Genomic DNA, 25,995 nt, shown 5'->3' on the forward strand with positions numbered 1-25,995 from the left:
TCACAATACCGAAATGAGCACTTTATTGATCTACATTTTTAGTATTGATTTAGTTGTCTTTGATACAGCTCTGAAATCAGAGGCCACATTTCTGTGTGTCTGTTTACGTCATTAGTAACTAAAACAAAACATATAGAATTACAAATTATTTCACGCTATATCATTTATTCTTGAATATCTTAAAAATAACAATAAAACAATATTGCCATATTTATATATTTAAATTTATTACTAATTTATTATTTTTCAAAATGGTGATTATTATGGTGACTGTCAAATCACTACTGTACATTGTAACCTTGTATGTTTACCGGAGAAAAACACTTGATTTCAAAGTCCCGGTTCCATTCTGAAGCAAATCAGGGAGAGGATTTATTGTTAAATGAATTGCCGACATAATGTATAAGATTCGCAAACTTGTAATAATTTGCATACTTCTTTAACAAAGTTTGATATTCCTTTTCATTTCAAAAAGCTACAATGGGGTTTTAATGAGCTTTAAATGCACGCGTCCCTGTAGGAACGCACTACATTTCCCAGGATTCATAGCGTGAGCTAGCGGTCCGTCTAGAAAGCTCCCACCGGAAGCATGAGTTTTAGTTGTACGTCAATGTACAGTTAGATATATAGCACTAGATTTGTATTAATTTCCCCCCCACGATAGTTTAATTGTATTGTTGATAAATACGAATATGGCGAATCCGAATTGTTCTCTGAAAGTGAACAGAGATCTGCTGGATCCCGGCTTTGAAAGTTACAGATTGTCTTTAGACTCCATTCCATGTTATAATGTGGATCTGGATGCAGGTGAGATGAAAATACATCATATTGTCTGTCAGAGTTAAACGCTTAATGTGATCAGCATCAAACCAGAGCTTGTCTTTGTAGCTGATGAAATTTTGCAGTTTCTTCTAGTGCTAAGTGGTGAGAAGGTACTTCCAGGGTTTGATTCCTGCCACTGGTGTGTGTGTGTGTAAGTGAGTGAGTGAGTGAGTGAGTGTGTGTGTAAGTGTGAGTGAGTGAGTGTGTGTGTGTGTAAGTGTGAGTGAGCGTGTGTGTGAGTGAGTGAGTGAGTGTGTGTAAGTAAATGAGTGAGTGAGTGAGTGTGAGTGAGTGAGTGTGTGTGTAAGTAAATGAGTGAGTCAGTGTGTGTGTGTAAGTGTGAGTGAGGGAGTGAGTGAGTGAGCGTGTGTGTGTAAGTGAGTGAGTGTGAGTGAGTGAGTGAGTGTGAGTGAGCGTGTGTGTGTGTAAGTGTGTGTGAGTGAGTGAACGAGCGTGTGTGAGTGAGTGTGTGAGTGAGTGAACGAGCGTGTGTGAGTGAGCGTGTGTGTGTGTGAGTGAGTGAGCGAGCGAGCGAGCGAGCGTGTGTGTGTGAGTGAGTGAGTGTGCGTAATAGAGTGAGCGAGTGTGTAAGTGAGTGAGTGTGTGGTGCGTGGGTGTGGGTGTGTGGTGTGTGTGTGAACCTTTTCCTCAGGGATTTCTTCATTCGATCCAAGAACATTTGCTGATGTGTTGTATGCTGTTTGGCATCTCTTAATTGCCCCTTGTGTCTAAGTGTGTATGTGATTTTGCCCTGTGATGGTCTGGCACCCTATCCAGGGTGTTCTCTGCCCCTGAGATTCAGGCTCTAGGGTCTCTATGTAGGATAAGAGAGAGAGATGAAAAAGAAGTCAGTGTAAGTGGCAAGAGGAACTCATCTCGCAGATTCCTTTGAATTCTAAACTTAGAAAGAACAACATTTTGTTTATTTGACAAATCACTTTTCTTTCTTTTTCTTTTTTCAAAGAATGTTTAAATTGTTTGCTTATTATTTATCAAGCGGAATATGAGCCTGACAAATAAAATGTTGGAGTGATGACCAGTTACACACACACACACACACACACACACACACACACACACTTGCCTACACCTAAATGTAAGCCTAAACCTCAGTAACAAAAAGGAAACATACTGTATTATGCAGAACCTGCAGAAAGCTTGGCTTAGTGGATAATATTGACTAATAACTTTAATCTTATTATAAAATATCATTGATGTTTTCATAGCTTTAACATTATAATGTTAATTTTATCCTCATAATATTATTATTAATGTGAAATCTTGGCTTTCTCTCTGTCTCTTCCAGTGGTGGCGGAGGTGAAACTGAAAGACAGTCAGTACACTCTGGACCACATGAAGGCTTTCGGCATGTACAATTACCTCCACTCTGATCCCTGGGATGAAGAGAGTGTTTACTTCATTGACTGCAAGGGAAGAGTGCTCAATATGAAGGTCACGCTGGTGAGTCTCTTAAACACTATCTAATGACCGTAAATATCAGCATTAAGATCAACCTGCTATTGATCTGTGCAGGATTTATCATGAATTAGATGTAAAAGCTTTTTTTTCTTCTTTGTTTTTAGTAAAAATTCACCTTAAAAAATACTTTTGAGCAAATAGCTCAGCCGTGCAAATCTGAGCTTCTGATTGATTGATTGGTGGAGGGAGGGAGGGAGGGAGGGAGGGAGGGTTGGAGGTAAACAGGGGTTCAGTTAGGTTCATGAGTAACAATGAGTAGGGTTCAGTATGTTATATAATCGAGTGAACAATTACACAGTCTTTCCCAATGGACACTGAATATAGCAAAGCATTGCTTACCTTCTCTATTTAATGGTGATAGATAGATAGATAGATAGATAGATAGATAGATAGATAGATAGATAGATAGATAGACATGTTCTTTTTAAATCGATCACTATTAAACACTATTTTCTTATTATGAGCCTCTATCAAAGATGTCCGATAATAATATTAATAATAAGAATTACAGTATATATGTAAATAATCTGAAAACAATGAAACATTTTCCCCAAAAGTTCCCTTTTGATATATGAACCAAAATAATTAATAACTCGTGTAAACATCCAAAATACATAATGTATAAAATCCGATTATATTTATTTTCTATAACAATTAATATAAATACTGTACTCAAAACAGTATGTAACAGTGCAGTAGTTCCTGTGAATAATTGGATATAATCTCATTAACATGTGTGTGTACACAGTATATACTGTACATATATTCTCACTTCCCTAGTCACCTTATTAGCAGGACAATGAGGATCATTCTAAGTAAACTGTTTAAACTTGTTTTATGTTGAGAGATTTTGGCATCCTGTACTCATCGTTTTGACCTGATTATATTTGACCAGTTTATGGTGTTATTTTGTGCTAGCACTAGGTGGCGCACACACTTTAGTCATTCAGTATGTGTTGATTTAATTGTTGTTGATTTGGACACAATTGAGCGGTCAGATCTTTGCGTAACTACTTCATTTCTGTCTGTATCTAAGGTGCAATTTCAGATTGGATTTTTTTATTCCTGTGTCCTTTTAGAATAAAGTATGTTTGTCTGAGCATTTTGAACATCACACAAACGTACCAAAATTATGTGTCTGTTTTATTAGTACATGTATTCGTATGAATGTCATTAGTATAAAATACAAATTTCAGTCGTTTAATGCGGAGCAGCTGAGTTCAGAACTCTATAATATTTAATAGCATTGATTTTCTTGTGCATTTTTCATGCTTTAATGCCCAACAGTGGGAAATTATCCTGAATGCTGTAATTACGCACTAATCATCTCTCTGGAGCTGAGTTTATGTTCATTTGGAGCTCTGAACAGGCTTTAATTTACACAGTGAACAGTGAATGAATGGAGAAAACCGAACCAAAAGGTGAAAAGGAGAAAGTTGTGGAGCTTTAGATAATATAGGAAATTTCATGTTGACTGAAGCTCAGTGCCTCCACGCAGCTATTTTTTCTTCCTTTTCACATTGATCACTGTGATCACGGTGTGATTAATGATCATCAGGTAAATTGAGCTCATTTTTCAAGATGACCTTTTTTGTAAAGAGAAAAACAGAATTATGAAGTCACAGTCACATGTCTCTACAGTTTGTAAGCTGTAATAAATGTTCTGCTTTTGGTATCTATGAATCCTTTACTTCTAAAGCTAAGTGTTTTCATCAATTTTGAGATTGATTTGTAAAAACTGCTAAAACTGGAGCACTGACGCTGGAGACTCCGATGATTTTAATCCATTTATAAGGATTTACTTTGTGAAATGGGCTTCTTTTGAATGTCTGTCTGAAATTTAATTTAAATTTAAAATCTGCTGAATCAGTAAAAAAAATGTTTACAGAATCCCGCCACTTTATGTTAGTTCAGGAGTCTCGTGTGGTTGCCGTAAGCTTGTGATAATGTGCTAATGATTACAGATTAGCTGATCAGTGTCCGTGATGTCAGTCTGCAGTTTTTGCACAGCACATTTTTAATTGCTGCTGCAAACTGTTTTGCACAACAGACTGGAAACGTTCTACATGTGTTTACAGTACAAAGCATCTTTATACGCGAAAACTATTACAGGGCTGTGTTTGTTTATCTAGCTGTCCCTTGTCTCGCGCTGTCCCTTGTCTCGCGCTGGCCCTTGTCTCGCGCTGGCCCTTGTCTCGCGCTGGCCCTTGTCTCGCGCTGTTCGTCAGCCAATGTTAGAGTGATGAGTTTCTGTGAAAGCTCTGTGAGCTTGTTCTGGGATGCACATTTTTTTTGTAATTTCATACAAATCAACACACTGGGTACCACAATGAGTCATGAAACCTCAAAACCTGATTGGCTGCTGGGGTGCCTAGCAACAGGACAGAATGTCATGATACAAAATTTAAGTAAGATGAAACAATAATCCGTGATTATATCCAGATTCATAACTGCAGGCCTGTGAGGAAGAGCTTGTGCTGTTTGACACTAGCACCATGATAATCCCCTCTCACACTGCGAGTTTGAAGTGTAGTAGATGGGGATTAGTGCACGTTACACTCATGCAAGTACTGAACTCAACCCTTGAGAGCGAACGATATTATAAACATCTCTCTCTCTCTCTCTCTCTCTCTCTCTCTCTCTAGGACACGGCACTGGGGAAACCTCGAGAGGTGTTTCGGTTGACCTCTGACCCCAGCTCACTTGATTTGGAAAGGCTTTGCTCCTCTCTGAGTCTGACCTCTGCTACCTGGGCCGCCCTCTCAGACGGGGCCGGATCTCTGACCCTGTTACACACCAGCAAGAGAGGAGAGAGCTCTCATCTAAAGTGGGAAGTAAGAGAGAAAGCTATGATGAAATATTAATAATTCCTGGCTGTTTAGCTTACTTCCTGTTATTAAAGCAACCTTTTAAAGGAGACAGAAGCTTCTCAAGATGCCATTTTTCTAACATGCTTCTTAATGTCTAAGCTAATTTACACAGAAAGTGTTTTTAAAAGCAGTTTATATACAGCGTCTCATGTCTATGCTTGAAAAAGGGTTAAATTAATTTTCACATGCTTTTATCTATTTTTACTCATTTTTTTATACTGTTACTATTTCTTTCTTTCTGCTATTGTTATTTATTCCCTATTATTATTGCTAATATTCATTTTCCTCTATAATTTCTTTATTTCTGGTTTTTACTTGATGAATAAAAGGTACAACATAGATGAGGATGATGATGATTATTATTTATTACAATTAAATGTTGGTAAAAATATACTCTAGAAATATATTCACTTCTCTCTCTCTCACACACACACACACACACACACACACACACACACACACACAAACACACACACGTGAACTCTATACGTAAAATTTTTATAGGTTTCTGAAACGCATGTATAACATTTATATGTATATCTAAATGCGTTTATGTTCATATTATTAACTCATGATCAGCTTTGAGCTCAGCAGTCATGTTCCTCTGTGTACATACATGTCTAACGCTGAGCCACCTCTTTCATTTTGGATTAATATGAGAGCCGATTCAAAGAAGGACTAAATAAATATTTGGCAGTAAAATGGCTCGGTGGCCGACTGTGTGCTGAAGCTACTTAATTTAAAATATATTGGCACTTGTGTTATACTAATATAAACTTGCAGCATCACTACTTGTTACAAATGACCGTTTAATTTTAACTGTAAAACATTTTCATGAAATAATTGAATTAAAATGCAGATTTTTAGGAACATGAGTTTTGTGTATGCGAGCAAAGCCGCATGAGTTGTGTTATGCATTTGTAGTATTTTCAGGGCATTAAAAAAAATCGTTCTGTTATTCTTTTAAATCATTTTCTAAATATGGTTCTGATCATATGATGATTTTTTCTCTTCCTGAAACAAGCCCATGTTCAGCGAATCTCTCGGGGAGCCTTTCACCATCCTGAACAGCGTTTCCCACGTCCAGGCAGGGGTTCAAACGTTCGAGCTGCTGCTGCTACGTATCCAAAAAGATCCAGATGATACCAAAGGCAGTGGATTTTCCACCACCATCGAATGGGTGACTGTAGATAACTCTGCTGGTGAGCATGATGATGATTCAGAGTTGATTATTGACTTAACTTCCTAAACCAGTAGAATTTCGACTAGAATTACAAAGCTATCTTCTAATAAAATGTACCAGACCTCAGGGTTTAATGTGTCTAGATGAGTACATGCAGTTTTACTGGATTTCCTAGTCTGTAGGTGTGTAAAGACAGAATAATAGTGATTAACTAGAACGTACATTTCCTGAAGAAAATGTGAATGGTGCTTGCACGTGGCAAATCCCGTAGGCTAGTCGAGACGAGCATGTTGTGCTAAGTTTTTATTTTCACGTGACATCATGTGACATCACGTGATGTCATCAAAATACACGTGAGGAAGTTCCCCTCATTGTTGTGAGTGTTTTGATATGTCACATGTCCATGTTGTAAAAAGTTTTTTGATTTTGCATATTTTGGGGGCGGGGCTGCGGCACAACCGGAAGGCCGAGTTTGGTGTAGATAGTTCGATAGCTTGCCGAGTTATAAACCCCCAAAATTTATAATGGGAGTCTATGGGGAAAAAAGGCCATTTTGAGACCCGGTACCGGAAGTACCGGTACTCGGATCGCTTATAAAAGTCATAGCACACCTCTCCTCAATGAGCCGGTCGATTTGACACGTCATTCATGGGTCTAGGACAAAAGCTGCGGGACAAGTTACGCGCCAAATTTTTGTCCGGCACAATAGTAAGAATGTTGCTTTGCAAGCACCATTAATAATTAACCCAAACATCACTGCTATCTTTAGGATATCTTGGATATGTTGAGCTCTTGTAAAAAAGAACCAGGTAAATTTTTACCTCAGTTTTACCTCAGAAAGCAGCCACTAGTGCAATGTTCAATACAGTAAGATTTAATGTTATAAAATGCACAGTGTTTTGTTATATGATGGGAATACAATACTAAACAGTTTCTAACGCCTTGATTTTAAAACTGTTTGCCAACAATGAGATTGTCTCTTTTATGGAGACTGACAGGCTCAGAGAAGTGTAGGGTTAGTAATAGGCTTCATTTATCAAACTGGATATGAACGAAACTATTCATAAATCTTTGGCGCATTTAGGGAAATCCAGTCATCTTTTCAGGAAAAAAATGTTTATATCCCATGACAGCGCCTGAGATTTGCATATCGTCGCTGTCGGGCGGAATCCTTGTATCTCCAAAACCGTTATTTTTCAGGAAATTAAAAAAACACGTACCTTATCTGCAGTGCACAGGGTTTAGTCCGCGTTGCAGTGGATTGTCTTGCTCTACATTCCTGTCCTCAGACGAGCACCAGAACTAGCGGGGGTCAAGATTTTTTTTTCTTTGAGCCCAGTGTTTTGAAGACATTTACCTCAGAAGACGTGTTGATTCGTTGCGACTCTTCTTGAGGAGAAATATGCCGCGAAGCTCTCCCGCGGAGTGAGGAAGAGGTGGACAGTTGAAGTGTCCAATGGAGTTATGAGATTTGCGCTCAAGTTATTTTCAAGACTTTAGATTGGTTAATAACTTGTAAAAATAACAGACCCACGTGGGGACTGACCAATAGCATCGATATGTGAAAAAATATGAAATTGACCAAATCTGGACATACGAGGTTTCCGCCCGACAGCGATGATATAAAGGAGATTTACTAATGGAAATTGTGTCCTGGCTTCATATAGTATAACTAGCAATGAGTTCTACATTGAATATGTAGTCAGGATTAAATCACTTATTTATTTTAGTTGCAAACAAGAATTGTGCAAACAAGAATTATTTTAGTTGCAAACAAGAATTGTGCAAACAAGAATTATTTTAGTTGAAAACACAAGTGTATTTGTGTTTGCGGGTGAGTGTGTGCGTATGTATGTACATTTGTGTGTGCGGGTGTGTGTATACAGTATGTAGGTGTGAATGTATAGTGGTGTGTGTAGAACGTGAACATGTAGAATGTGAACGTGTGAACATGATGTGTGTGTACGCTTGTGTTTGTGTATGTATGTGAATATGTATGTATGTATGTGTGTGTGTATGCTTGCGTATGTATGTGTATATGTATGTGTGAAGGTGTATATGTAGGTGTGAATGTATATTTGTGTGTGTGTATGTGTAGATGTGAATGGTGTGTGTGTATGTATGTGTATATATATGTGTGCATGTGTATAAGTAGGTGTGACTGTATATATATATATATATATGTGTGTGTGTGTGTGTGTGTGTGTGTGTGTGTGTGTCTTTTGGGCTTGGTTTTAATTCATAGCAACTCACAACAGAATTGAGACAAGTTCCAATCCTATTTGTGCAGGTGAAGAAAAGAAGTATGAAGTGAGGAAAAGGAGGTTGATGAAGGGCAAGTCAGTACCTCACTACACTGCTGTGGAGCCTCAGGGGAAAGGGGTGATGGTGGCATCAGAAAAACCCTTCACCTTTACACAGGTAGATGGCGTACCACTGGAGGAAAAACCACCTGAAGACATGGAGGTGGAAAACAGCGGTCAGTAAAAAAAAAAACTTTCTAGTGTACTTATCTGGTAATCTGACTGTATTGTGTGAGTCATTGTGTTACATGCCATGATAACATTGTGAGAAATGGTTGACACTTTGATGACACGCTGAGCCTTTAACTGAGGTGTTGGGAAGAATAAGTGTGTTAAACCCTATAAATATTGATGTAAATGTCATCACTCTGTTGCATAACACTGAACACAGAGGTGAGGCTTTCGATGCTTTTTTCTCCTCCTAATGGCAACTTCTCACAACATTCTCATCACTCCCACTGAGCCGAGAGAGGAAAACGTAATAAATCACAGAGAAGACTCCAGCTGTTTAGACTTAGATGGCTCTTTAGATTGCAGCACTATGGGGCTGGTGTTCTTTTGAGTTACTGAACATCACTTTTTAATGTTTAAATTATGCTTGTGTAACCATTTACAATATAATGTGTGTCAGTCACCTGAAGCCACATCAGTCTCTTAACAACTTATTTAGATGACTTTTGGAATTATTTGAAAAGGAAAAAAAAATGCAAAACTGCTTAATTGATAACTATTCACTCTCTAATTGTAAATAAAATCTTTATATATTTAGAAATGTTTACTGTGCAGTAATACGCAGGTAGAGTTTAGTTTAACACCGGTGTGTCTGTATTATCATTTCTTCAGTTTTTATTCAGAGAACATTTAAATACGTAAATAAATCATTTTAATCTTGTGAAAAGACTGAATAAATTGAGCAAAAATAAATAAATATTTATGAATTAATATATTTTAAATATATTAGAGAAACAATCACTGGTGTGTGTGAATGCTTTCGGGGGAAGTTGTAAAATATAATTAAGACCATTTCAATTCTTTTCTTTTTTTTTGGACTCTCAACAACTGACATTGTCTCAAAGCAGCTTTACAAAAGTATAGAAATAGAATACAATTATTTTTTTATTAAATTAATAATAATAATACATTTTTTTCAATTTTTTTATTTAAATTAAGTTACTATTTATTTCTAATTTTTATCCCTAATGAGCAAGCCTGAGGCTAGGGTGGCAAAGAAAAGTGATGGTTCCTGAGATGAGAAACCTTGGGAGGAACCAGACCCAGAAGGGAACCTCATCCATTTACATTTACATTTACAGCATTTGGCAGACGCCCTTATCCAGAGCGATGTACATAAGTGCTTAAATCTCTAACATTGAATACATTAATGCTGGATCACTAAGTTACATACTTAAGATACCATGAGTTTAAAACATTTGTTTTCATCCATATTTGGGTGACCACATTTTATATATTGTTGAAAAGGAAAGTCTTCGATTCAATTTAATTGCGCATAACTTGTCTAAGTGAAGATTTATCTTTGCAGAACAAAGCCTGCATTTGGCAGCAGGACCTTCACACTTCACACTAATTAACCCTCAAGTCAGGGCTCATTCCCCAAACGGCTTTCATAAATGTTAGAGAAAAACTAAAACTAGTCTCAAATTTGTCTGTGGTATCCTCTGTCATTAAGAAGCCACTCTTTCATCAGGTGGCCCGTTTCTGAGTGGGCGGACAAGTTCATAAAAAATTGCATAAGAATTTCGAAATCTACGGTACTTATTTGCGCACGGCAAGCGATGACCTGAAACTAAATTTCAGTATCTCTGTAACTTATAAATGTTAAACAAACCATTACGAATGCCCCAAATTTTATGGGACTAAAATTGAACTTGAAGAAACATAGATGTGCTAAGTGTCCTTGAACTGGTCTCCATAGAAACTAGAGAAGAAATCATGCCATGATTCGACACAAACATGATTCGACACACTACAGAAAGGGTAAAAAGAAAAAAGCTTTTTGCTAAGCTTTATTTAACCTGTATTCTTCCGTCAAGCCTTTATAAATATCACTCTACATTCATACCTGCCGATAGAGAGAAAAAAAAACGCTTCCAACAGTCATTCTTGGAATTCTGTGGAAAACAAAAAACACATCCCTCTTTATCAAAACATGGAACGTGAAGCATGAGCGTGTTCAGTTAAGGTGGATGTGCAGCATGTTAGGTAATAATTCTAAGAGCAGAAAAGAATTATTAGACAAAAACCTAATCTCTGCAGCAAGATAAATCCCCCAGAGTTACATTAACACCTATGATGTTAAAATAACACCTTCATGTTGATGAAGGTCCAGCTGGACACAAGCAGTATCAGTTCGTTCAGCTCTGGGGATGTTCTTGTATATGTGCGTGTTAAATGAAAGTGTGAATTTCCACCATGCATGAAACACCAGATAAAGTCCAGCTTGAATGTAGCACAGTAACAGTGTTTACAGTCCATGTTTAGCTTTGAATTTTTTTGAATGTCATGTCACACTCCACAGTTGTAGATAATATCTGATATAGAAAAGCTACAATTCTTCAATTCTTGAGTGTCTACTTTCATAAGTATTTTTGTTTTACCCTTTCTTACTAAGGACAATATAGTCATAGTAAAGTTAAAAAAAATATACATTTTATTATTATTAAAATATTATAAAAAGTATTATTAAATATTTAAAAATATGAAAATATTATTTTATTTTCCACACAAATCTTTATATACTGTATTTGAAGTAAATGGTTAAATCAAACCCATTTCCCCAAGTGTGTGTTTATATAAGTATCTTTTTTTTAACCACTAAAATTCTGTGTAAGATTATCTGTTAGATTAACAGTGTCCTGACTTGTTTTATATCAGATTTTCGGCTATAAAATAATTAGTTTATGCCAATTGAAATTGTCCGCTAAGCCGATTTCCGGGTACTGGTTAAAAAGTGTTAAAGTTGGTCAAATGTATTGGATGTTTATATGTCAAGGAAGCATTGTCATTTAACTGTATATGTGCGGCGTATTGTTAATCGCTGTACACTCACCATCCACTTTATTAGGATCATCTGTTCACCTGCACATTCATGCAGTTATCCAGACAGGCAATTTTCTGGCAGCACCTCATTGTTTAAAATCTTTCAGATACACGTCAAGAACTTCAGGTAATGTCCACATCAAACATCAGAATGGGGGAAAGGGTGTTAACTCCGTGACTAACCGTTGCATGGTTGTTGCACTGGTTTGAATATTTCAGAAACTGCTGAGTTCCTGAGATTTTCACACAACAAAGTCACTAGAGTTCACAAAGAATGGTGAGAAAAGAAATGTGTATGGAATTTCTGCAGGCTGAAGAACCTTGTTAAAGGGGGAGAGATCAGAGGAGAAGGATCAGAATGAATGAGCTGACAGGAAGTGTATAGTAACTCAAATAATCACTCTCAACCCCAAGAGGAAATGCTTTTTGTGCCTTTTGATACTTTTCTGCTCATCATGGTTATAAAGAGAGATTATAAGCCAAAGGATTGGACTTGAGATCACTGAGTTTTCTTAAGACTGATGGCAAGAATTTCAGTATCAGAACAGGATTAGGTAAATGCAGCACCTTTTTTAAAATTGTTTTTTTAATTTCATTTTTATTTTTTTAAAATTGAGTATTCCCTAATTAGTATCCGTAATTATATAACCCTTTTTTTTTTTTTACTCAATGGAGTATTCCGAGTACTGTAGTTAACAAATTATCTTATTATACCACTCATCTTATTTATATCAATAGCACCCATGCAAGGTTAGCTAATTAGCTAATTCGCTCAGCAGGAGTGTTTAAACTTTAGCAGTGCTTAATCTGAACCCTAATTTTTTTTGTATATTCATGTACAGTATATTGTTTCTGTCTGGGGCTGGTTTAGTGGACTGAAATGTGATTAAACAGCAAGGAAAACATCCAAGGAACACTAAATAAGGAGAAAATGTATAGAGAGTACATGTGCACTTTGGGGTAAAAAAAAAAAAAAAATTAGCCGAGGCTTATGTTTTTTTAAGTCAGGAATCACATCATGTTCATACAGTTCCATATGCTGAGTGTTGAGCAAAAATTAGGCTAAGCAAAAAGGTGTTTTTGCTTAAAATTTTGAAACTGTTTTATATTTTTTAATACAACTTTTCACACACATCAGTGCTTTCCTGTTCAGATTTAATGGCTTCTTACAGACAGCCATATTAACATTAAGTGGCTTCTACCTTGGAATGATCTGCCACAATTTGTGTAACAAGAAACAAGGCTCAAGGTTTTTTTTCCCTACACTTGATGTTCCCACTTCATATACAGCTCACGTTTTACACTCGTGTGTGTGTGTGTGTGTGTGTGTGTATGTATATATATATATATATATATATATATATATATATATATATATATATATATATATGTATGTACATTTTTTTACATTTTTACAACCCCTGCTTCTCTACTAATAGAGAATAAATGTAATTTTTTAGTTCAATTTTGTTTGTATTGCACTTTTAGCTGGTCTCAAAGCAGCTTTACAGAACATAAGAAATATAGTACAAAAAAGTTTATTATACAAAGATTAATATAATACAAATGTTCCAGATTAATATTAGACATATTTAAATACGGCCACTCCGTCCAGGGTGTATCCTGCCTTGATGCCCAATGACGCCTGAGATAGGCACAGGCTCCCTGTGACCCGAGATAGTTCGGATAAGCGGTAGAAGATGAATGAATGAATGAATGAATATTTAAATACGTTTGTATTTATCCCTAATGAACAAGTCTGTGGTGACTGTGGTGAGGAAAAACTCCTTTAGATGGAAGAGGGAGAAACCTTGAGAGGAACCAGACTCAAAAGGTGACACTGGAGGGTGTGATTATAAATTATTATAAACACAAGAGAGTGTTATTATGAATAATGTCCTTTCTACAGTCAGATAAATTCTGTAAATTGTGTATTGATCAGGAGGTTGTTGTCCTAAGAGACCACATTTAGTTGGCATCTTCTCACAACGCATTGAGGCAACAGCTTCAGATGTTCTACAAAGAGTCCCTCCCTCTTTTCTACCACTTCCCTACTGTCCTTCTTTCCCTTTTCTGCTTTGCTGAACTACTTTTGGTACTTTTTGTGGTACTCCTTTACCCTGCAGCTCAATCCTTGCTGCAATGTTACTATCTATCTGATCTATATGTCTTGTTGGAAGTGGTGGCTCAAATTAGAGCCCCAGGACCACCAAGCTGTTGTTGTTGTTGTTCTCATTCTTGTTGTTGTTGCTGTTCTTCTTCTTCCTCCTCTTCCTCCTCTGCACCATACTATTATGCTCCTCATTCAACATTTTCCTGAATGTCACTGTCTATATTTTTTACTCTACACTTTCCTTTTGCTTAGATGCCATGCTGCATTTCTTTGCACACACATTTGTGATCAGTCCAAAGATATTTAATTTAGACTAAAGGTTCCCTAACAGAGATTTACAAGCTTAATAGACTGTATTATTTTTTAAAGGGGAAACAGATTTTGTGCAATCTGCATCTGGGAGGTTTTTATTATCTAAATGGAATTTCATTTTGCTGTACTTTTCTTTAGAGAAAAAAATGTATTTTTTAAATAGTTTTTTCTCTCTCGAGGCATTACTCATGAAAAGGTTTTCTAGACCATGAAAGAAAGGGTCATCAATGATGCGTGCTTACCAAAGCTATCTTTAATCAATTTAGGACTGGAAATGACGTAAATGCAGACATTCATTGCATGACATGACCCTTTTCTTTGGTCATCTTCCACTGATCAGTCCAGACCTTCTGCATACTGAATAGAAACCCAGCTAAGAGCTGACAGTGTTCTGCTGTTGAACATTTGCTTTGATGTGCTGAGGCTAATGGATCATTCAAAATTCACAGCGTGAGTTTGTTATTTGGAGCTTTATGAAAAGACTTGAGAGTCTCTGTGAGCGCCTCCGAGATGCATTAGGCAACTTGTGTCAGAGTAGCCAGTCGCAGTAACAAAAAAAAAACCTGCTTATTTTCATACATACACACACAGAGGAGAGGGGATGCTCATTTACAGCACATGTAGAGAGAGAGAGAGAGAACAAGGGTTGTTGCTTTGAACAGACACACAAGCATTACACCCACACAACTAATGTTCAGGTAGAGCATTAGCCTCTTCTCTTTTTTAGTCACCAAGCTGAGACAGAGATCAGGACTCGGATTAGCAGCTCATCAACAAAAGCTCATAATGAAGCCCCTTACAATTTCTGTAGAAAGCCACATCCTCATGTTCACTGTAGAGAAAAATTGTTCTAATTTCAGTATTACGGTTTTGTGTGCGTGAGAGAGCGAGTGTGAGAGAGAAAGCGTCAACAATCAATTCTTTATTTCAACTCCTTTTTTTTTCTTTTTTTCTTGTTACCTTTTTCGTAATTTGAAAAAACCCTTGTGTTTTGGGCTATAATGAAAGAAGCAAACTCTTCTAAAAGGAAAAACAGACCGGTGCCCAAAAGATGTATCATTACTATACCAAGTCCATTTCAAATAATCCTCATAGACCTACAGTATAGATTTCTCTATAATTTTGATGAACTGAATGACACCGTTGTATTTTTGTTTTGAGATACAAAATAACTCGCCATTGAAATTCTCGTTCGTAATTTGTAAATGAATGAAACAGATGTGAGATCATGGATCTGCCCAGGCCACTTTGCAGCCATGAAAAGGAAGTAAGTACTTGAGTGAGGAATGGAGAGCATACAAAGATGTGCTCATTGTTTTTTTTTGTTATTTTTTCCCTCTTTTGATTTAAATGAATCATTTTAAACAAAGGAACCTCAATAGGACATTGCACAGGATAATATGCATCCTCAAGGTAAAGCATCATAATGAAATCTTTTGTTCATTTGTTTCTTCTGATCCTTGAGCGCTCTGCTAAGACTACGGGCTTATTATTTTTCAGCAAGTGAAATAATAATAAAAAAACTCTTTTCTAATATTTGGTTTTCATAAGCCTTTTATTTTTATACCTTTAGCACCCATCTACTTTTGGCAGCAGACTGAAGAAGACGTCACGGTGTGCGTTCGTTTGCCCGAGGACACAACGAAAGATGACATCCGCTTCAAGCTGTTGGTGGACAATGTGTGTGTGGGTGTGAAAGACTATGCACCTCTGTTGCAGGGTCAGCTTTTTGCTCCCGTGGACCCTGAGGCCAGTGTTTGGACCATTAAAGATGACAAAAGGTGCGAAATTCTAGGAGCTAGATTTTTTCCAAAGCTGCCCTGTTAGATTAAATCAGATTACACTATCCAATACTATACACAAGGAAGGAAACCTTACATTTACATTTCCGGCATTTGGCAGACGTCCTTATCCAGAACGACATATAAAAGTGCTTTCAAGTCTTTATCAATGAATACAACTAGGTCACAGACTTAGGACACAATCAACCTAAAACTCTGTTCGGCGCTTTCTTTTTCTTTTTTTAAACATACACATTGAACAAACAGGGCAGAAAGTGTAAAGTTGAAATATTTTATTGTAAAACTCCTCTGTTCCTGTTTCCTCTTACATTTTAACAGCAACAAACATTTATTGTCTCACCAACCTCTCTTTATATCTCTACTGTAGTTAATAAGACAAAAATGTAGCTTGTCACATTAAATGTTCATGTGTTGGCAAAATTTTCAATCTCACAGTGGAGACTCCTTTAAACAATGCTAACTAAGCACCTCTGCAAAGATATACAAACTCAAAACCTTCTTTGTTACAGAACTGAGGGAATATTATATGGGAGATTTTCATTTTTTTTTTTTTAATAACAAATGACCAAAACAACATCCTGAGTCTAAAGTTACTCTTGATGGGTTTTCCATAACTCACTTAAATACATATCTGTGGATAAAGTCTAACATGGCCAAAACATCCTCCAAAACGAAGCTATACATTTTTATATTTTTCTGGAACAAGCGAAAACTTCAGACTTTTACTCTATTAGACCCAAAACTTTTGAAGCTTTGTTCATGAAAATATGAATTAAATTTAAATTGAAAACACGGTATAATAATAAATGAGAAAATAAGGTAAAATAATCAAAACACACTGAGGAAATGTACGGTAAATGATCACGACTTATTCGAATCAGTCAGGCTGTTTGTGGCTTCAGTCTATAGAAGAGTGAGATAAAGTGTACGGCCTGTGTTCGTTCTTATGTGTGTGTGTGTGTGTGTGTGTGTGTGTGTGTGTGTGTGTGTGTGTGTGTATGTATACCCAGTTTGGAAGTACATCTGCAGAAGCGGAGTGAGGGGCCGCTCTGGTCTGAGCTGGTTTTGGGTGATAAGAGAGGACAGTATATTGTGGACGAAGAACAGGCTGCACAGCTGCATCAGAGACTCAGTTACCTCACTGCTGAAGAACTGGTCCGTCTTCCTCTCTTTCACTCATTATCCAAACTATTACTATTATTTCGCTACTTCCTTCTTTATATTTTCATTTTCATGCTCTGTGTATTCTTTCATTTTCATATTCTCATCTTTTACTTTATATATTCAAACCCTTCTTCTTCCTCTTATATTCTACACTGTCTTTTCAGAATGCTAACCCGGACAAAGATAAGCCTCCGTGTAACGCTCAGGAACTGGAGGACTGTGATCTCTTTCCTGACGACAATTCAACATTAATGCGGTTTGATGGTGCCACCTTGAAGCCCACCCATGTGGTGAGTCAGTACATGGACTCCACACACAATTGATCAATACGCTGAGTGTTTATCTGAAGCACTCGGTATAAAAGCTCAGTGAAAACAACAGTAAGAAAAACCGATTAAAAAACGAATCCATGGTTTCAAAAGTTTTAACAAAACAAACACTGTCTTGCGTCATTGGTTACCTAAGCGTTCCTTATTCTCCTGGCTGCCTAACAATAAGGCACAAGATGGGCACAAATCCAGTCTCAAGAGGGACCTTTAGAACTGCAAATCTCAGGTAATATTAACGCTAGTAGTCTCAAGGATACACTTAAAAAATCTGAGGTTTTTTCAGCTTTGTCTGGCTACAGAACCACAGAATATTTTTCTTTTGTTTAAACAAGTGCAAAAAGCAGATGCAATACTTCATCCTCAAATTAACTATAGATACTAGCAAGATTTATAGAAGCTAGCAAGCAAAGAATTTATACTATAGTGATATCTATCTCTTAGAAGTAGCTATATCGGTATTAACATTCAGCACCACAAAAAAAAATTAAAAAACAAACACAAAACTGTTGAATTTTCAAATTTGATCTGGTTAATTAAGAATCCTTAGCAGCAGATCTGACTGTATGCCACACGTTATTCAAAATCATAGGTTTATATTAATGCTCTCCTTATTGTTTCTATAGGAACAGCTCATTCACAGGACTAAAGCTATGTTCACACAAGCCGTCACTATGTGGGTGGTGGAAATAACGTTCTAAATCAGTTTTCTTGCCACTAAAATGAAGTATTCTGGAGGAGGATTTGGTGTTTGTATATAAAATCTGCAAGGCATTATATCACATGAGATGAAGGAGAAGCAGCGTGTTCGCTTTGCCACATATCACATGCACTCTACAGTACTGTCTTCATTCTATATTTACATAAAGCTCAACTTTTCTTAACTCTGTTACATCTTTGAACTTGTCCACATCTAGTTGCCAGCAGACTCTTGTGCTCATGTTGCCGAGATTTATGGAAGGCGTCTCTAGTGTCAGCTTTGTAAAAACCAGTTTTACTGCTATGGAAGGTTCTTCTTTTTTTTATCTTTAAGGTGTATTTTTTTTCTCTCTTTTAAGGTGTATGTTTTATAACATAATGCACTTGTGTAATTATTGACAAGTTGCTGTAGAATTTGTGAACGTGAAATAAAACTTCAGGGTTATTGGAAAAAATTCAATCTGGGCCGCTGTCAGTAAGTCTGCTTCATGGTGAGCTGGATGTTAGACCACCTAGATGTTAAATCTCCAAGTATTTTAGTTTATTTGCATGAGCTTGTAGTGAGTCCAGACGTGAGAGTATATATGGGACAGACCCTAACAACTCTATTAGGGATTTATTTTATTAGCCTTCTATAGCTGACCCATTTACACGTTTGCTTTTACGTGTGTTTGTTCTGCCGTCTGTCCAAGTAGCATGTCAATAATGAAGATAAATACAATGACTCTCCAAAAAAATCATCTGGAAATGCTGTGACAAATTATTGAGTGTTAATGTCAGAGAATTTTATTATTATTACAAATCGTTTCCCAGCTGAAGGCACATGACGTCATTGGCAACATCACAGCAATTTGTGCTTTAGTGCCCTTTCCATATAGCAGGAGTTGTGATAAACAAAGGATTGCAGTGCTTTTTACAAAGAGATGCATTTGGGATTTTTAACTGCTATGACTCATCTATACTTAAAACCCAATCATTTGCATTACATAAACTCCAGGTGCATCGGTAATATAATGCAGTGAATGTTGGATCTTTAGTAAATAAATCAGTACATAGAGGCTCTGATTTACTAACATCTCAAATAATTACTAATACTGATTAACATGCACAGTCAGATAAGTTGTGAAACCATTAACAGGCATGTTGTGGGTGATTAAAATAAAGAATTACATGAATGATGTGACACGTAAATCTGAAAGGAAGCTTTCATGCTTAGTTAATTGCATAGCGGGTGCAACGTGACTCACTGCAAAAACGCCCTGTGTTGCACATTCATTAAATCACAAAACTGACACTACATGCTGTGTTGCTTTTTGATGGATGCAGTCCTCTGTAGAAGCTGTTAGTAAATCAGCTGGCATGTTTTATGAGTCTTTTCACACTCACACATTGTATAAGTGTTTATATATTTGTGACTCAGGGTAAGAAAGTTCTAGATCCCAGGAAGGTTTTAGTAATGTTTTGTTTAAGGCACTGGCTAATTTCCCAAACCCAGTGGTTTCATTGAAGGACTTTTTCTCTTTGAGTTACGAAACTTTAATTTAACATTATTACATTAAGTCCTATTAGTGTTCCTTCCGGAAGCGAGTTTCAAGTACATGTGCTCAAACTCTCACACGGATGAAAAACAGTAGGACACGTTGTGGCTGAAAGCTGCTTCTGGTTCACATATTAATCTGCATCTTATCTACAATCCTGGATACTGCATGTATAGAAATGATGGAAAATGTCTTGGAGTGGAAAATAAACCAATAAATGTGGTTCAGTTTCTGTGTACACTGCAACAATGTTGAATTCTCAATTCTGATTGGTCAGAAGGTATTGTTTTTCTATAACAGCTACTCTGAAGGCAGTTCCAAGGGAAATCACAGATTTACATAAGGGCTTACTATAGAAATGGGAGCGTATTAAAGTAACAACTGCAGTATTTGCCTCAAGGGCTGTTATGCAGATGCGCCCTTCGATATAAGAATAAACGTACGACATACAGCTCTTCAATGTAATCGTTTGCTGATTGCTGTGATATTAGTGGGACTAAATACCTTGGGGTGAGCTTTTAAAGTGGGGAAAAAAGTCATCACATTTCTCATCACTGATTATTTTCCCACAGCTTAGTAGTATTAGATGCTGTATTAGATGCAGTCTTTCGTTTTTGCAACATCATATGCTAGAGTATTCTTGTTAGCAATGCTGGCACGTCTACTGTATGAAAGATTTTCATTAAGCATGTTTCTTTTAAATTAACTTTAGACAAGTTAATTTCTTGCAGGATAGGTATACAAATTAGTCTTCAGCAGTCTACAACTGTACTTCCTATAAAGACAAAGTAACTTTAATATCATCTCATCTCATGTGTTTTGATACTTAAATACTTAATCATCACTTTACGAATGATTTATATGTACGTGCAGGTACTGTTCAAATCAGGGTTTTTTATTGCTAACGAAATATTGAACCCTGTATGTGCCCATGTCCATCAGAGCCTCTTTTTGTGGATTTCTTGTGGAAGAACTACTTATTTCTTCCTTTTGTTTGTCTTTTCTCTGTGCCGAAAGCTTCCCTCCAGCATACTAAATTGTGCTCTTTGAGGCGTGATGGAAACATGCTGACCTTTTCACGAGTGCGCTTGCTATTATCATTAAGCTTTAAAAAAGTCCTCGGTGGCACCAGAGAAGCTGCCCCTGGGGCTTTTCCTGGAGCACTCTGATTGTACATTTGTATCCCTCAGCAGAGTGCAGGAACAGAGCTGAACGGTCTTCAGGTTCTCCAATTGAACTCATGAGTGTGTAACAGTGTGTCACCTTTATGACTCACACCTGGCCTCTTGAATGGAGTTGAGACAGCTCGTAGTTGAGTAAAAGGGTTTGATATTTAACTTCAGTCTTTGGGAAACTTGGTATTTTAAGTTTCTTCCCTGCTTTCTGATAAAGGTGAAGGATGTTTCATTAAACCCTGATTGCGTGTGTATTAGCAAGAGGAACGACTTATCCTCTTTCTTTTAATGAGCTTCTAGTGAAGTGTTTGGGATATTACTGAGGACAGAACAATCTCAGTTTATAAAGGAAAATTGTGGCATGTGGATTATAACGTTGCTGTTTCATAACTACTTATTAACAGACACTCGAAGTTTAGAAGGAACCAATGGAAATAATGCTTAAAGGCTTTTTATATATAAAAAGAGAGGTTTTATTATTTGCCCTATTGTTCTTTAGAAATCGGATCTGACGCCATGGATACTGGCTTTCAGAAGAGTCAGTCGCATCCACACCTTCATCTGATCTCCATAATTAAACCATGGAGTGGAGCTGCCCTTCTGTTCTCATTTATATCACAGGCTGAGCATAGATTTCTGTACTGGCTACATTTCATCAGTTATTATGTACTTGAATGTTGACTAAGAAATCCAGCATGTAATACACATTTAATTTTTTTTAAGTATTGTAATGTTCTACTGAATTTCTGACATCGAAATGTGTAAAAGAAAGTGCAATAAGATGTCATGTCACGTCACACAAGTGTCTATAAACTGATTGGTACGTTAGCCAAGGAAAACCTTTAACCATTTGAGTTTCAACTATCTATATTTTTCTACACCGCAGTGAAATATGGTTCTCTTTCGCATTTGTCAAGTCGGCTTCTAGAAGAATCACGGGCATTTTGAAAGTTGATATCTGACTACAAACTGAATCCATGAAGCTCCTGTTTATTTCTTGTGGCAAAGAACAAAGCAACAAAAGGACTTTGAAGCTACTTTAGAGAATAGACAAAATAAAAATATATCCAATGAAAAAGGTTTAAAGGGTAAAAGCAGACTAAATAAAAGCATATTATATAAATAAAAAAGATTTAAAGGTTAAAAGCAGACTAAATAAAAACATGATTTTAGTGAGTTAGTTTTATATTTTATAAAAAGATGTCAAAACATATAACATTTATATTTTCATATATATTTTATATAGATTATACTTTTTATTTATCTATGAAATGTACCCTAAATTACACATTGTTTCATCATAAACATGGAACCTGAAACTGTAACTGTACTAAGGCAATATTATTATCTGGATGAATTTCAATCAAATGTATACTTTAAAATTCGTCTGAAATTTTTGAAATAGATTCTTAAATGATGCTGAAATGATTCTAAAATTCTTGTTTTTGTTTCATTAGGTGAACCTCGGCAGCCACCAGTACCTTTTTACTGTAGAAATAAATCCAACTGAAATGCCAGCTTTCTGTCTCCGGCATGATGTCGACGCCTTGCTGTGGCAGCCGCATCCCGAGCAGCCAGATGCTTTGTGGGAACACATCGCCACTTTCAACGCACTGGGTTAGTCCCATCATGAACCCTCTTTAATCTTCTAGTACTCTATTAGCTGCTGTTGGACTGGATGTTTTAAATGATAGCGGTGATATTTCTGCCCCTCTGACTACATTTGCTAATACTCTCTCACTCACTCATTTTCTACCGCTTATCCGAACTACCTCGGGTCACGGGGAGCCTGTGCCTATCTTGGGTGTCATCGGGCATCAAGGCAGGATACACCCTGGACGGAGTGCCAACCCATCGCAGGGCACACACACACTCTCTCATTCACTCACTCAATCACACACTACGGACAATTTTCCAGAGATCATTTGCTAATGTGTTTCTTAAAATAAAAGACCTCTTTAATGCAGATAAATTGTCTTTCACCACAGCCTGTCTGTAGGCTTCAGATAAATAACTTTTTTATGTTAATAAAAATCTATATCACTTTTTAAAAAATAGACACGAAACACACACACACACAATCCCTGTGCTGACATCCAATATTACAGGGTATTTGATCCCTCAGAAGCCAAAGATGGCTCTCCTCCCTGAAAATCCTCTGTTGACATCCCCTGCACATCAAACAGCAGTGTTTGCTGAAGCAATAGGCAGCCTGCCTGTCCTGCTCTTCCTAGGTGTGCCAACAACATTTCCCAGAATATGCTGCAGTTAAAGATGTTCAACAGCGTTGCTATGACATCTGGGCTTTACAAACGTGTATTAATCACTAGAATGTAACTTTAGGTAGGTACGCTTCACCTTAATATATAATCCTGAAATCACCCAAAAGTACTGATTCTAAGGTGATCTGATGTCTGTTAAGTTGTCCTCATTGCAGGAATTTTAGTACTTCTGGGTTATGAACAGTGAAAGCTGGCACGTTACTGTTGGCTTCAGCATGGACCATTCTGTGAGATTTTGATGCCAGCGTGAAGCTCACGCATCATTAATACATCCTATTTTTATCTAATTTGGACTATACTACATTTTAGAAACTTATTAATGGTCTTAGCAAATCAGTTCTGCTGCAAGCGCGCATGTGTGAGTGTGTGAATTAGTGTGCACGAGCGTGGGAGTGCGCATGTGCATGTGCGTGTGTTCTTTCTTTTGGTCTTCATTGTTCCTGTAATAGGCTCTGACCACAATAAAGCAGTTATAACTAAATGAATAAATTAACTTTTACTCCCTTTACTTTAACTGCCTCCAACCTCTTTTTTTCATCTTTTAGATTCTTGTCATCACATTCATCCTGATGTCTCTATTCTAACTCTTATAAAGATTTTTTTTCAGGTCAGATCTGGACACTTGAGAGATTTTTTATTTTTTTTTTACCTTTTAGAACACTAGTACAGTTTCTTTATTGTTCCATTTCAAAAGCCATTGGGGCAAAAGTAACTAAAAGTAACACGTGTATGCAGTAGTGTTGCAGTATAATAACAACGTGTTGCATGGAGAAACAAGTAGCATTTTTGAGGTCTCTTGTCTATGTCTGTCACAAATAAGTCTTCAGGATGGGGACGATAACTCTGTCATAATGTACTAAGGCTTGTACACTTATGTTATTAACAGTAATTAGTTTTAAGCATCAGCTTCAGGCTTGTTGCGAATCACCATGGTTAAGCTCACTAAATTACACTCTAATTGCATGCATAATTTACTGATGTGTGTTTTTAGCCACGCTCATCATAACTCCTTTTTTTTCTGCTTTGTCTTAGGTTATGTGCAGGCTTCGAAGAGGGATAAAAAGTTTGCGACATGCGCTCCCAATTTCTCGTATGCGGCTCTAGCAGAGTGCGTAAGGCGAGTTTTCATCTACCGGCAGCCGGCAGCCGTGGACACGGTTCTCTTCAATCGCAAACAAGGCCGCCAGATTGGCCAGATTGCCAAGCAACAGGTAGCCAGTCTGGAGTCTAACGATCCTGTGCTGGGCTTCAGGGCTACTAATGAAAGACTGTTCATTCTAACATCCAAAAATATGTTCATCCTCAAGGTGAATAACTGAAGAAATGGCTGTATGGGAGATATGAGGTGAATGAATCAAGTGTACCTGTTTTCCACTTAAGTTCAATAAGCAAATGGTGTCTAAATATTGTGTGCTACTGGAGCTGCTTGTTAGCTAATGAAATAGATATTAACTAACATCCTTCATGTGTTTAACTACATCAAATATAAGCTGATGCTTTTACACAGATTGATCCATGATCAGTAATTCAGTGTTTATGTTCACTACATTGGGCTGATGATTTATTAGCAAAATGTTCAAATTGGTTAAAAACAAAGTGATGTGCTTTTATTTGTTTATACATTACATAGTTAGCAGAATCACACAGTGCCCAGAAACAGACTGCCAACTGGTGGGTTGTCGTCTTGATGCAGAGAAAAAAGGTTTTTCAATGAATCAAGAAACACTGGATGACTGGATGACAAAATTAGCTGTTGCTTAGCAACCTCAGTTTAAAACATTATGATTGTGGCATGTTGTTCATACATATAAACACATATCATTCATTACCTCCTTTAAAGGGAACAGATAAGTATGTGCTTATTCTGTGCTCAGGATGTCTCATCTGTTTAGAGTCATGTTATTTGCTCTCAAGATTTTTGAGAGCAAGGAATTTTACCCCTGATCGACAAAGTTTTAGGAGGCAGTTATACCAGGTAGCTTGCATAGTTGTTGCTAATTATATTTTTATAGTATAATTCTTGTTAGTGACATTAGCCTAATAACTCCAGTGCAAAATTTAGGCACCATATGTACGCTAGTAAGCTGAATTGGCATAAGTGGTGGACTTGATATGTACCCAAGCCATTCCTTTAAATTTGTTTTACTCCGTTCTTTTTTCAGTCGACCGTCTGTGGTCATTTTGACTCAAGGGTTGTTTAGTTTAAAATGATATTCTGTATGTGTGTGTCATTTTGTAAAAAAATATAAATAAATAAATAAATAAAATGAATGAAATCTGCTCCTATTGGAATGAAGTGAAAGACATTGTATCGTGATATAGTGCAAATATGCCATTTCTGTTAGCACCCCAAGCAACAGTACGAGTTTCCGTTATTTGAAAGTGGGAACCTGTCGCAAAGGTCGAATTGCTCATCTGTGTGTAGCGTAATGACATAGTGAACACCTGGGGTTAAGCTGCACTTTAAAATGGAACAGCAGATGTCTCAAAGACAGACTGGCAGGCATGGTAAAATGTTCGAGCTGGATCGCTCCCATTATGCACACAGGAGAGTGCTGTTTGAGCTGAAATCAAATTAACCTTTGCTATATGGATGTTCCATTTGTCACACTGTAATGTGTGATGATGGAAGATTTAACAGAGTTCTAGGGATTGCGTCACCTGCAGTCAGCTCCAGCTACGTAACAGAGACTGCGCTACACCTGTTCACTCGGTTCAGCGGATTATGTGTTTTCTTTAGATGACAAACTGTCTAAAATCAGTAGGATTTGTAATGGTTATTTAATTTCAAAAATTTCAAATATCAACCTGTGAGCATTTAAAAAAACTTATTGTGCACATTTATTTATGATTTTGTAATCTTGCTGATA

The 25,995-nt window shown here is 36.9% G+C and overlaps 1 protein-coding gene across 1 annotated transcript; it reads left to right on the forward strand.

The window, feature by feature from the left end:
- Nucleotides 1-562: 562 nt before the first annotated feature.
- Nucleotides 563-25,401, forward strand: nudcd1 (NudC domain containing 1). Its single transcript, XM_060857121.1, has 10 exons — nt 563-807; nt 2,129-2,283; nt 4,947-5,135; nt 6,196-6,373; nt 8,645-8,833; nt 15,713-15,920; nt 16,952-17,096; nt 17,270-17,395; nt 22,301-22,460; nt 24,158-25,401. The coding sequence occupies exons 1-10, from the start codon at nt 693-695 to the stop codon at nt 24,442-24,444; spliced, it is 1,752 nt and encodes a 583-aa protein (XP_060713104.1). The 5' UTR covers nt 563-692; the 3' UTR covers nt 24,445-25,401.
- Nucleotides 25,402-25,995: the final 594 nt, after the last annotated feature.

Source organism: Tachysurus vachellii, chromosome 21, assembly GCF_030014155.1.
Source record: "Tachysurus vachellii isolate PV-2020 chromosome 21, HZAU_Pvac_v1, whole genome shotgun sequence".
NCBI lineage: Eukaryota > Metazoa > Chordata > Actinopteri > Siluriformes > Bagridae > Tachysurus > Tachysurus vachellii.